The 14,812-nt window shown below is 36.7% G+C and overlaps 1 protein-coding gene across 1 annotated transcript in view; it reads left to right on the top strand.

The window, feature by feature from the left end:
• MPC2 (mitochondrial pyruvate carrier 2) overlaps nt 1-14,812 on the top strand; it is a 28,530-nt gene that overhangs the window by 2,989 nt on the left and 10,729 nt on the right. The window contains exon 2 of the mRNA XM_046681521.1: nt 8,851-8,891. Within this exon, the coding sequence (XP_046537477.1) occupies nt 8,851-8,891 (41 nt within the window). The remainder of the gene's footprint in view (nt 1-8,850; nt 8,892-14,812) is intronic.

Raw genomic sequence — 14,812 nt, 5'->3', positions numbered from 1 at the left:
TATTTATCACAGAAATAACCTTGAAGTCGTACTACCCAATGTTTACTTAAAAGCTTAGTTGCACAAAAAAAATTATTAGTGGAGGAATGTCATTACTTTGTATTTATGAGCTCCAAAATGGGGTGAATTGTCCCAAGGGGTGCACAAAATGAAGCATTGTAATGCAGAAAGAAAACAATAGAACTAGAACTGTTAATGCTTATTATTATTTTCTCCTTTTTAAGTTCCCATTGTGTATATATCTTAAGTATAAAAATATATTAGTACAGTTATGTATATACACACACAACTGAATTCCATGGAGTCAACATATATATGTCCACATATATATGTGTATAAACTGGGAATATATAAACTATGTATGTAGGGGATATGTGCTCAAAGGTTTTTTTTACTGATATGGTCATGTGTTCAAAAGAAAGTAGGAGACCACAGCTCTAAAGAGTCTAAAAATTATCCTTGACGCCAATCAAAAGGTATAAACCTCCAGTTATAAGATAAATAAGTTTTGGGGATGTAATGTACAACATGGTGACTAGAGTTAACAATACTGTGTTGTATATTTGAAAGCTGCTAAGAGAGTAGATCTTAAAAGTTCTCATGACAAGAAAAAAAAATTGTAACTAGGTGAGGTGATGGATGTTAACTAAACTTATTGCACTAATCAATCATTTAGAACTATAAACGTGTATCAAATCATGTTGTTCACCTGAAACTAATAGAATGTTATATGTCAATTATATCTCAGTAAAACTGGAGAAAAAATAAAATAAATAATAAAAATAAATAAAGCTATGTTATTTTAAGTCACTGTAGCTTTGCTTTTATTGACTTATGTTTTGCCTTAAATGGAAGAACTTTTGAAAAACCGCTTCTATGAAATTTGCTGCAGTGCTTAGCGTGCTGCTGCTGAGAATATCATTCTCTGTTACATGATGTTTCTGCGAAGGCTCATGGGAGAAGTTACTGTAAGGTCTTAGTAACAGGAACATTAGCATTTTTCCTAGGTAAGAGAATTGTTTTTTTCTTATTTATCTTAAAGACCTTGCGAATATTTTAAAAATTGAAAATGTAGTAAATAAACCAATATTAGCTGTGTTCGTAAGGGACTATCTTTATCATAAGTATTCAGAATTAAATACTAAGGGAATTGATGTTATATACTAGATAGTTTACTACAACTTAGTTCAAAGTATATATTATTTTATTATATGTAAATAAAGCCAAATGTGGATCAAATAAATAACCAGTGTAGATACCCACATAGTTACATAGTTCTTTAACATCTCCATTTAGAACAATTTATTTTTTTGCCACAGAGATTATCTGATGAATTCTAAAGGCAGTGTAGGATAGACATCTGCATAGCTATATTATATATTATGTCCGTATAGTACATTATATATAATACATCTATATACAGATATATTCTTAAATATATATTTAATATGTGTTTAGAATATACACTAAATATATAAATATATATATTATTTCTTACATTAATAAACTCTATTACCTTAAAATTACGGAATGAGAATCAAAATGGAAAGCTGGGATTTCAAATACAACTGTAAGATATTGATAAAAAATGGAATATCTTTAAACAGTTAGCTACCAAGAAAGTTGAATGACTCAATATTTATTGAGGGCCTACTGTAAATTAGGCAGTGTTCTGGCACTTGGGATACGTTAATGAATAAAATAAAAATCACTGCCCACAGAGATACTCTATCCTCAGAAAGAGCATAAAGAGAGTGCAACCTTTGCTGTAATTATTTGACACTTTTGTCTGCTAAACTGATTTTAAACTAATTTTTAAAAATTAAGACTGTTTATGCCTCACCTAATTTGATTCATCAGATGTACCAAAGGAGAAGCAAGCTCTAATTAGGAAAAGCTATAAATAATTTGTCATTTCCGAGTCATGTAGGAATATTAATTTTGGTTATAAGAGTATGAAATATGTTTAAAGGGATATAGTAGAAAGAGGACTGGGATCAAAGACCTGTGTTCTGGTCCTTGCTCTATCCAGAATTGCTGAGTATAAGGCAAATTACTTCTAACTGTCTTTTTCATCTATAAAAATAAGGGAGTTTAGATTTTCCTTAAGGTCCTTTCCAGCTGTAATAATATACGATTTGGTGTTTCTACTAGGGCTTTTCCCACTCTCAGAGCCCTCAGGAAACTCAGATTTCATTAGATAAACCCATATAGTTATGGTTAGATTAGGATTTCGGGCTCTAAGCTTTTAGCCTTCCTGTGCTGGGTATTTTAGATGAGTAATTCCACCTCTCTGACCCTCATTTACCTGACTTATAAGTGCCTGAACTAGACGATTTCAGCAATCTTTCTAAATCTAAAAGTCATTGATTCTTTGTAATTGAAGAAACATGTAAATTAGAATATATCAACCCTAAAATGGGTATTAGCTATCTTAGCTAGTTGCTTCACCTGTTGTTTTACTTTAGAATTTCCACCGAAGCCTATTTTCAATCAACAGTTTAAAAATGATTATATATCCATGATGTTCTGGGTACCATTTGAGTGATAGCTGTTTCCAAGGCTTTACAGAAGATATAAAAAGTATAATGGCTCTCAAACAATAGCCCTTCCTGTTCTTAGTGTGAAATCAGAACTAGCTTTAGTACAAATAAAAATGAGTGATTTTTGACAGTCAATATCTATGTCAAAGAGTAACCTTTACAAATTCTAAGGATTTGTAAGTAGTTTGTCCCATGATAGCAAACAGGTATAGACTTGCTTAATATAGGGAACTACGAAGAATGTTGAGGGATGTTGAAAAGCAACAAATCACAGAGAAATGGAATGAAAGGGATGGGAAGAGGTAGAGGAAACATTCAGTAAGAAACTCTAGGGGCCGGCCAGGTGGCGCAGCGGTTGAGGTTGTACGCTCCGCTTCGGTGGCCCAGGGTTCACCGCCCCGGATCCTGGGTGCAGACCTACGCACCGCTTATCAAGCCACGCTGTGGCAGGCATCCCACATAGAAAGTAGAGGAAGATGGGCACGGATGTTAGCTCAGGGGCAGTATTCCTCAGCAAAAAGAGGAGGATTGGCAGCAGATGTTAGCTCAGGGCTAATCTTCCTCAAAAAAAAAAAAAAATTTTTCACATTGGGACATAGTGAGCACCTCAGTTCAATATTTGTGTGTGTGTGTGTGTGTTTGCATGTGTGTGAAAGTTACCTATTCTGTTCTAAGAAGGAGGTCTTTGGGGCCAGCCCGGTGGCACAGCAGTTAAGTTCGCATGTTCAGCTTCTCAGTGGCCTGGGCTCTGCCACTTCAGATCCTGGGTACGGACATGGCACCGCTTGGCAAAAGCCATGCTGTGGTAGGCGCCCCATGTATAAAGTAGAGGAAGATGGGCATGGATGTTAACTCAGGGCCAGTCTTCCTCAGCAAAAAGGGGAGGATTGGCAGTAGTTAGCTCAGGGCTAATCTTCCTCAAAAAAAAAAAAAGGAAGTCTTTCCCTAGGGAGAGAATCACACATACAATGAATGACATACTTTCTGGGTAGAATTTATATAATAATTAGTTGAGTAATTTCTCTCAGATAAGGAAATTAGGAAGTAAATTTATGTCATTATTTTATCAACAGTTTCATCGAAGTTCTTCAGGGCAACTAGATTTGTTATTTTGTTTAAAAATGTATGTCTCATGCTGCCGACCCCATGGCCGAGTGGTTAAGGTCGCACGCTCCGCTTCGGTGGCCCAGAGTTTCGCCGGTTCGGATCCTCAAAAAAAACCTTTATGTTTTAGAAATGGTGATGTAAGTTGCAATGTTTCTTCATTACCATTTCCACTATTGATTGATTGCTGTTTTCAGGAAGGCACCCTCTATGCCTGAATTCATACATGTCTAAATTCATTTGATTTATTTGTTCTTAAGGTAGAAAATAATTAGCTAAGATAAAATAGAAGGGTGAACTAAAGTAAATTTTCTTTAAAATTTTTTATTAACCCATTGTATGATCACAGGTATTTTTTCCCTTTTTTTTTTTTGAGGAAGATTAGCCTTGAGCTAACCTCTGCTGCCAATCCTCCTCTTTTTCCTGAGGAAGACTTGCCCTGAGCTAACATCTGTGCCCATCTTCCTCTACTTTATATGTGGGATGCCTGCCACAGCATAGCTTGCAAGCGCTGCATAGGTCCACACCCGGGATCCGAACTGGCGAACCCCAGGCCACTGAAGCAGAACATGTGAACTTAACTGCTGCGTCACTGGGCTGGCCCCTTTTCCTTTTTTTAAAACAATGAAGAAGACACTGTTTGCATTAATAGATAGCCAACTCTGACTATTTGTTTCACCTAGCATCATCTCATATCTCAGAAAAGTTAGAAATTTAGAATGTCATATATTTGCTACTGATATTTTTAAATTCAGTGCTTAGCAGCTGTTAAACTAATTTAGGGTTTGTTTTGTGGTTTAAAATTATTCACTAACTAAAATATTCGTACCTCTCTGGATCCAGGTTCTAGCAACTATAATTTCATGTTTGCAGTTTGTTTGGTTTGGTTGGTTGTGGGGAAGAGGGGCAGTTAATGTTTTAGAACTCTCACCTAGCTTGGGGCAGTCGAGTAAATTAGTTACCAGGCAAACCTACTGAAAAGCTTGACTGAATTAACCCTGAAGGATCAAGCATGTAAGCTTGTAAAGAAACCAAAACCTCGGCCTTGCTCAGGAAACAATTTTTGGGGTGGTAGAAGAGGAAGCATCGGTTCTGAAATAGGAAGAGAGGAGTTCAAAGCTATCGACTAAAACAATGAGCCGGCTTACCCTCAAGAGGTGAAGCCAAACTTCATGCAGGGATAAAAAATAAACCTGGTAACTGATACTGCATACGACCTAGAGGCTTTGTATGTGACAAAAAATAAATAATAAAACAGGTATGACGCTAGGAGTCTCAGAAACTCAAGCTAAATAAAACAACCAGAGAGTTTGAAAAGATTGACTTGTAGGATCAGTGCATATGGCATCAGACACACAGGAGGAATTTTCTGGAGCCAAAGGGGAGTGCCATGGGCTAACATAGAGTAACTAATGAGTAAAGGTCTAGTGAGCCCTGATGTAAAGGGAGCCCAACGTCCCCAGAGGTGAGTAAATAGCTTATTCCAGCCTTGAGGATGAAGCAGTGTTCAGGCAAATCTGGGTCAGACCTAAAGTTTGAATATCTTTGATTAGCACGTACTCTGGACATGGTTAATTCAATTCAGTTCTGTTCACAAATATCTACCATTTGTCATGGAAAACTAAGAAACAGTCCTTGGGCCGTGACTAGTTAAAGAGACAGATGCATAAATAGATCATTTTAATTGTTAAGTGCAGAGAACAATAGAAGAATATATACTCTGTTTTGGAGTTCAGAGAAGGAGCATTTAATCTGGGGATGTTAAAGGCGGCTTCCTTAAGGAGATGAAGCCGAGATGAGTTTTTGAAGGATATTAGGAGTTAGCCAGATGAAGAGAAGGCAGAATAGCGGGAGGGGACAGCAGAAAGTAAGGTTTAGAGCCATAAAACATCATGAAACTAGTGGCACTTTTACCTAGCTTGTCAATCCACCTAGGCCAGGGTTTCTTAACCTTACACCATTGACATTTTGGGGACTGGATGGCTGTTAGAGGGGGCTGTCCCAGGCATTGTGGGATGTTTAACAGCATGCCTGCCTAGAGGAGGGGTCGTTATGTGGCTAGAGCTCTAGGTGTAATGGTGGGGCCACCAGAACAATGCAAAGTTTAAGAAACGGGGTAAAAGATGAGTACAGTAACTCAGGAATTGAATGTAGCTAGATCTTCACTCAGTTATAAGAACATCAAAATTTAGAACTCCCCAGTAGTTTTAATTCTTCCAGTAACTGTTGCAGCACTGTCTCCAAATTTTCTCTACAATTTAAAATATGGAGAACTCGGAGGCACATACGAAACCATGAACGTGACCAGCTATCACATGTATGTGAGAAAGTGAAGTTTAGCATTGTAGTTCTTTTGGCCCACGCGGATGGAGAGGGCCTGTGCCATGACCTTCTAGTGTTTGAAGAATTATCAGTCTAAAGATGATATCCAGCTCCTTTGAAGATGGAGAAAATAAGACTTAGATTGCAGACAGACTTTAGGATTAGGTTTAAATGTTCTAGGAAATCAGCAAACTTTTTTTTTTTTTTGAGGAAGATTACCCTGAGCTAACATCTGCCACCAATGCTCCTCTTTTTGCTGAGGAAGACTGGCCCTGAGCTAATATCTGTGCCCATCATCCTCTACTTTATATGTGGGACACCTACCACAGTATGGCATGCCAAGCGGTGGTATGTCTGCACCCGGGATCCGAACTGGGGAACCCCGGGCCGCCGAAGCAAAACATGCGAACTTAACCGCTGTGCCACCAGGCCGGCCCCAAACTTACTTTAAAATTCTTAAAAGTATAAGCCAGACTTATCAATATTTAAGTATCGGATTGATAAAAACGACTTATGTTTTAAAGAACTTTTCAGTTGTTTGCAAATGTGTATACACATATATGTATATTACATATACACATACACATACGTACTTATATATTAGAGTTACAGTGTAAACTCTCGTTCATATGAACTGCTTCCAGCTATGCTGGCTAATTCTTTTTGTTCAACATCTATTAGATGGTAGGGGTATAAGTATGAATACTGTTTAGCCACTAGCCTCAAGGAAGCCATAATTTCGGTAGGTAAGTAGACTCACGACTCACTACCGTGGAATAAACTAGGCTGTAGCAGATGTTTAAATCTTACTCTGTTAAAATCACATTGAATTAATGAGTTTAGCTGTAAGGCCAAAGTGAATTGTCTTGAGAGGGGTAAAAAAATATCAAGGACTATGTTAAATTGTGGGAGAATAGTCCAAAACGTGTAACATTGCCATCACTTAATAACAGTAAAGGCAAGCAATAGCTTACACTATCCATGTGACACTTTTCTAGAACTACTTAGTAAGCAAAAATTATAGAGGGAGCAGATGCCGTTTTTACAGTTTTCAAATTTCTCTTCTTAATGTTAAGATTAACCAACTACTTTTGATAGGAATTCAACCAAAATGCACCCCAAAAAGAAGTGTTATCAGTGGGTTCACTTTCACTTTGGGGTGATGGTTATTACCTAAGTGTGAAACTAGTATGGCTCTCATGAAAGCGCTTTAGAATTCAGTTTCCGTAAGATGCTTTTATACGGCTCCCAGATAGGATTTTCCTTAAACAGCCTTCCTGTGCTTAGGTCATTAAAAGCTATCACTGCATTTTATTTGCCCGCACATCCCCTGTGCCTGGTACATTGTAAAGCAGGCAGTAATTATGATGGGTGAATGAATGAATGGTCTTGGCTGCAACAAACTAAACCCAGCGCTACAGCTGGGCCTTAACCCATCTCGGAGCTTTTTCAACCTCACCATCTGTTTTTTGTTTTGTTTCTAAATAATAGGGTTAAGTCATTTTATCTTTTAAATGTTATTTATGCATATGCGAACAGAAATATTCCTTATTATTCATGATAGAGAATACTCACCTACTAGAGGAAAAAATGGATAAATGCAACTTTACTGCTGGTGCTGTTGAGGAATATTGATTGGGAATAGATGAAGAGAAGTAAAATATTATGTGTGGGTGATGATGCCATTTTAGATGTGATTTTTTGATCCATAAAAACAAATTATTTACTTTTGCCAAGTAAAGTGGAATATTAAGGCAACAATAATAGTCGTGAATATAATAGGATTTAAAAATTTTTAATTTGCTCATAAGTCACTGTTGTCGTATATAAAGTTGCTTAATTTGTGTGTTAAGAAATAAATGTATTTTGTTGATCAGTGTGTGAGAACATACACACCATACTAAGTGCTCTGATAAATATTGGATCTTGCATGCTTAGTTACATTTTAAATTACTATGGACGAAGTCTGTTTCTTTCCTGTGACTGTATCCCCGTGAAGGTTAAAAGAGATGTATGATTTGGAAGAGTTAGAAGGGGCAGAGTTACCTTCTATAGTTAAAGAGTACCAGGCTGAGAGTTAGAAGACTGAAGTTCCGGTCACGATACTGCTGCTCATTGGCTGCATGACGGGAGTGGGTCACAGAACTTCTCTGAACACATCTGTAAAATGAAAGATTTAGATTAGGTGATCTCTGGTTTTCTTCCAGCTTTAAAACATCATCCTTCTCAAATTCTAAATTATCTTAGAAACCAGAATTGTTTTCAAACCTACAAACATTTATTTAACATTTTGCATAAGGTGGCTGGGTCGCAGAATAGCTAAACAAGGACCCTGCCATTCTAAAGAGCTTACAGATCTAGTCTTGCCCCTTTCTCATGTGAACTTTAAAGTTGAGTTTATTAATTTTTTACTAGAATATGTAGAATTTTTACAAGAACTTTAGTAGAACACATGTGGTAACGTCATTTATGATAAATATTAATAGAATTAGTGAATATATAAATATCTACTGAGGCTCATATCACAAAAATTCCATAATTTTTAATTTCCCCAATTTGGATATTATCCCTGAGTGAACTAACATTAAATTCCATGTTCAAGGTAAGCATTGAGAATGGTTTCCAAAACCATCTCCATTGTACTTTAGCAAATTTTTAACAAGTCACAAAAATACAAATAATTGACAAGGAGATCAAAACAACTTGTATGAAAGATTGACACTATGGTGACTTTCTTAATGTTAACTTAAATAGAAAGTATGCAGAAAGCGTAGTAAAAATGGTTAGAAATAGATGGATGAGTCTTTGGGGTTTTGAAATGTGGTGATGGCATGTATAAAATAGTTGGTTTATTTCTAAATTTTTTCTTTTTATTTTTCAGGTCCCAGAACAGTTTTTTTCTGGGCTCCAATTATGAAATGGGTAAGTCTTGAGTTTTCACAGAAGGTAGTGAAGAAAATATTCTTTAAAAGAAGCTTACTAATATGAAGTAACTTTTATGAGGAATATACTTTTAAATGTTCATGGTGTGCCTTGAAATGATTTCGTGCAAATACTCTCAGATGTATCATTTTTACTTCATAAAGCACACTACCAACTTTAGTTTTTCTGACACCTTAGATAAGAGGCTTTCTGGGAACATATTTATTATCACAAATCTTATAATTGTGGGCCACAGGAACATGAAACTTCATTCTAAAATTTTATGACCAAGTAAATGTTAAACTAGTTAGAACCCTCCAAATTAACTTTTATTATTGATTTAGTATGAGAACCAAAGATAGTAACACCAAAATAGAGGCAAGGAAAGTTAGTCTCAAAAGTAGAAGGATTTATCCAAGGGCATATATTAGCATTTGGTGAGAGAGAGAGAGAATTTAGGACCTCTGACTCCAAGACCAATGCTTTTACCCTGTACCAGTTTCCATTCCTAAAGTTCTCATTTAGCTGAAAAGAAATAATTTTGGTGGCTGTTTATAGCAAATCATTGATTTTATGTTGAAAGTGCCAGTTTTGGCCTATAGCAGTGCTGCTCCGTGTCATCGCTGAACCTGCACCGTTGGCATTGCCCAGGAATGGGTGAGAAATGCCAATTTTCAGGTCCCATCACAGATTCACTCAGTCTGAAACTATGAGTATGGAACTAGTAATTTGCATTTTCATAACCCCCAGGAGATTCTGATACCTTCTAAAGTTTGAATACAGAAGTAGGCTTTTTTTCAATTGTTGAAAAATACACGAGATTTAACATCTTAACTATTTTTTATACTGTTAAGTATATTCACATCATTGTACACCCAATCTCTAGAACTTTTTTTATCTTGCAAAACTAAAACTCTGAACCCATTAAGCAATAACTCCTCATTCCCCTCTTTCCCCAGCCCCTGGCAACCACCTTCCTACTTTCTTTCTCTGTGAATTTGACTACTCTAGGTACCTCATATAAGTGGAATCATACAATATTTGTCTTTTTTATGCCTGGCTTATTTCACTTAGCATGGTAGCATGTGACAGAATTTCCTTCCTTTTTAAGTCTTTTTAAGTCTGAATGATATTCCGTTGTATGTATAGACCACTCTTTGTTTATCCATTCATCTGTTGGATAAACTTGTATTGCTTCCACCTTTTGGCTATTGTGAATATTGCTGCTATGAACAATGATGTACAAATATCTGTTCTGGTCCCTGCTTTCAGTTCTTTTGGGTATATACCTAAAAGTGGAATTGTTGGATCGTATGGTAATTCTATATTTAATCTTTTTAGGAACTGCCATACTATATTTCACAGGTAATATATTTCACAGCGGTTATACTATTTTATATTCCCAGCAGCAATTCACAAGGATTCCAGTTTCTCCATATCCCTGCCAACACTTGTTACTTTTGTTGTTGTTGTTTTATAATAACCATCCTAATGGATGTGAAGTGGTATCTCATTGTGGTTTTGATTTGCATCTCCCTAACGTGATTGGTTATACTGAGCATCTTTTCATGCACTAACTGATCATTTGTTTATCTGCTTTGGAGAAATGTCTGTTCAAGCCCTTTGCCCATTTTTTAATCAAGTCGTTTTTTTGTTGTTGAGTTGTAGGCTATTTTAATTCTCTTAAATGTACTGTTTTAAATTGTTAGAACAATGCAGAAACTCACTTGTTAATCTAAGTAGTTGAGAATGTTAGCTCTGGAATTGGCTGTCCCTCAATATTATGGCCTTCAGCAGGTTAACTGGCCTCTGCCATTTTTCTCCTTAACTATAAAATGACAAGATTAGAGTAGATTAGTGGTTGGGAGCTCTATTTTACGGATACCTGGGAAGCAGTTGTTTTTTTATCTTTATATTTTGAGAAAAAAAGCCAGCCCTGGTGGTCTAGTGATTAAGACTCAGCAATCTCACTGCTGTGGCCCAGGTTCATTTCCCGGTCAGGGAACCACACCAACCGTCTGTCAGTTGTCAGACTGTGGCAGCTGCGTGTTGCTGTGATGCTGAAGCTCTGCCACCGGTATTTCAAATACCAGCGGGGTCATCCATGGTGGACAGGTTTCAGCGGAGCTTCCAGACTAAGACAGACTAGGAAGAAGGACCTGGCCACCCACTTCTCGAAAAAATTGACATGAAAACCCTGTGAATAACAGCCGAGCATTGCCTGATACAGTGCCGGAAGGAGAGAGGGTGGCCCAAAAAGGCCAGGCAGGGTTTTTCTGCCATCCACAGGGTTGCTAGGAGGCGGGATCAACTTGAGGGTACTAAAGACAATAATAAATATTGAGAAAAGGTCCCATCAGTTTAAAAAAAGTTTCAATATAGCATCTTTAATGATTCTGCTCACACTCTAAACATTCAGAAATAGTATGATATGCAAAAAAAAAGCCCATACTAATGGAAGGTATGTTACTATTTTAATCCTCTTCTCTCCCTCTAACACTTAAAACTATAATTATATATTTATAAAGTGAGCTTGATTGATGAAGTATTGTTTCTAGCACCATTATTAAAAGAAAAAGAATGATTTAATCTATTTACAATAAATTTAAGGGTCCTCTTTGACCCTAAATTTGCCACAATTTAGAAATTTAATTATTTTATCAATAGGTTTGGTCTTTCTGTGATCTGGTCCATCAGAAACATTGACAGCATTATGTACTCATAAGTGCCTTCTTGACTATCTGTCTCCTTTAAAAACATCTATTTTAAGTTCATGTTGAAATCATACATAGTTTCCTGATGACAGCATAGCAATAGAAACTTCCGTGTCTTGTTCTCTGGTGGAGAGACTTCTTTTGTTAGGTTTTTACTTTATATACATACTAATGTGTTTTCTTATCCCAGAGCATTTGAAAACAGTTAATCTGTGTTATTCTGTGACATACAACAGTTGCTGCTGCAAGCCACATATGTTCTATATAAAGAATTTCAGACTATACTTCTTCAGACATTTAACTGTGGTGCAGTCCTCTTAGCCGCTTTAGTTGCAACCAATTAATTAGTCATAAAGGTCAAAGTGGATAAGCCTAAGAAACAACTACAAATCTTAAATATTTTATTTTAACTTAAAGAAAATAAATATATATTCACTTGCCAATCATTTATTATGAGGCCAAAGCTTTTATTTGTGTACGGATCCACTGATTTTGATTTCCACATCTTCTGTCTTGGATGAATTATACCATAGTGCATCCTATATAATTTCCAGTTTAGTTTTCCATAAAGCAGAGCAAATTCATAGACACTTTCGTAATAGTATGAGAACAGAAACCTGCTAGATTTTTATGGTTTCCCCCCAGTCTTTTTATATCTGTCTCATTCACACCAAATTTGATAGCAAGTTTTAACAACTTGCCTTTATCCAGTCTTTCCAAAGCAGTCATTCCAGTTTTCATAGAAATAGCAACCTCCTTTTTGTATTTCACCTGTTTACCTGAGAGTTCATTAAATTATGTAAATTACATTAACAAGTAAAACGAGCATAAAAAAGTTCGAGGACAGACACACTCACTTGATAAAAAAGCAGCTCAGCTGGTGGGAGCAAGTATGCATGAGTGCAATACAGAATAAATAGCCCTCCAGCCATTGTGTATGGACAAGGGCATCTGTTAATTTGTTTCCAGAAGGAATGGAGATCATTGGCTAACCTGGGGAACCTATTATGTGAAGGTCATATAAGAGAGCTTCTTTTATTTTTGTTTGTAATCTTTTTGCATAGACTGAGTTATACTTAACTCTTGAACAATATACCATTTGGCGTAGCTAATTTTTCTGTTTTCTCTTCTCCTTAGAAATAAGTCAAACTATTTCAAGATTATCCATGCGGATTTTTAATACCTATTTGCTTTTCCAGCTGGAATTACTTACATAGATTAATTCACAGTTTAAAATCTTGGGGGCTCTGCTGTCTCTAAGCATTTTGGAATTGGAATATTCTATAGTGGCATTTCATTTTTTTAACACTCCTCTAAAAGTGTCCTATGACTTTTTTTTAATGAATGAGAAAATATTGAAAGAAAGAAATGTTTTATACTATCTGATAAGTGGAAATGATCAGATGCCAGGAAGAATCACAAACCTGGGCTTCAGACATTTGAAAAACGTTTTTTTTTTAAAGATTGGTACCTGAGCTAACATCTGTTACCAATCTGCTTTTTTTATTTTTTTTTCCTCCCTCTTCTTCTTCTCCCCAAAGTCCCCCTGTACATAGTTGTATATTCTAGTTGTAGGTCCTTCTGGCTGTGCCACGTGAGACGCCGCCTCAGCGTGACCTGACGAGCAGTGCCATGTCCACACCCAGGATCCGAACCAGCGAAACCCTGGGCCGCCAAAGCAAAGCGTGCAAACTTAACCACTCGGCCATGGGGCAGCCCCTGAAAAACATTTTCTATTGATGGAAACAAAGGGAGCGAACTTGAGTCTACTAGATGCCAAACAGTCTGTATTGGGTTAATACATTATCTGTTTTTAGTTTTCACCAGAAAAAATCTGAGAAGTAAATATTATCACCATTTTCCAGATAAGGGTACTGAGGTTCAGAGAACTGGGTGACTGACTGTACTGTTATTGCAAGTGGCAGAGTCAGGATTTGAACCGCCAGGTCTATTTGACTCCAAAGCCTATACCTGCATGACCACCTTTAAGTTGTCACTGTGACTCTAGCTATAACTGGTACTTTCTTCGTATGTTAGGGAGTATTTTACACAATCTTGTGGTGCACTCTGAGCACTCTCCGAATCTGCAGTTCTGTTATTTGAATAAAGATGAAAAGGAACACAAATCTTCTGCCCCTTATCCCGAGCTAGTAATGCAGGAAAGGATACAGAGACTAATATTCCTTTATCTCTGCTGCTCTGAAGATATAAGCTACTATTATTTTTGTTGTTGTTAATATTTTTCAGGCACTGTGCTAAATATTTTTAAAGCGTGTTATCTCATTTAATCATCACTTTTGCAAGAGACGCTATTAATATTCTCATTTTATACATGAGGAGTTTAAGACAAAGTGTTATGTAACTTGACCAAAGTCACACAGCTAGCAAATGGCAGAGATTAGATTCACAAGGAGATTTTCTAACATACTTTATGTAAGATTAGAGTGATATAGAAGGAGAAAGGAATTTTTTAGAAACATGAGAAAGGGAGCTCAAGACCCTTATGAGAGAGAACAATTACTAACATATCCCAGAAAAAGAAAGTAGGTCAACCTTTAAAAACAGAAACCAGTTTAAGAGGCAAAGCGTTTATTTGGGATCAAAGAATTGCTTTTCAGGGAGCACACATTCAGGTAGAAACCCACATAGTGTCCTGCTACGGAATAGTAGTCAGGGTTTTTTGGGTTTTTTTCCTGCTTTATTTCCCCAACCCACCCCCCGTACATAGTTGTATATCTTAGTTGCAGGTCCTGCCAGTTGTACTCAGGGGTTTTTTAAGACAAAAAAGAGGGGTTATATTGCAAAGAATTTTAATTGGAGAGAGTGCTAGTCTTGACTAAACAATGATCGACTATTGATCTATCTTCAGAAAGTCCACAGTCATCGGTCTTTGTGGTCAGGATGTCCATTTTTCTGCTGACTTCTCAAACAATTGCTTGTAAAACAATTTCCATTTTGGCCCAGTCCAAAGGTCCAGTCCAGGGTTCAAGACAGTAAGGCAGTTTCTCTGGAAAAGCAGCTCTGACTCCATTTTAAAATGGCTCTATTAAAGTCAATTCCAACATTTTTCCCTTTTGATCAAGATTTTTCTTTGAAAGCATCACTGATCAACCGTTTGAAAGTATTGCTGATCAGCCATCAAAGCATCATTGGTCCCTTGTCTCCAGGAAGGCTCATCCCTGGTATGTCACGTCCCACATAGGAGGA

This window comes from Equus quagga, chromosome 13 (assembly GCF_021613505.1).
Source record: "Equus quagga isolate Etosha38 chromosome 13, UCLA_HA_Equagga_1.0, whole genome shotgun sequence".
NCBI lineage: Eukaryota > Metazoa > Chordata > Mammalia > Perissodactyla > Equidae > Equus > Equus quagga.
The sequence above is the reverse complement of the archived record's forward strand: the minus strand, read 5'-3'. Positions and strand labels throughout refer to the sequence as shown.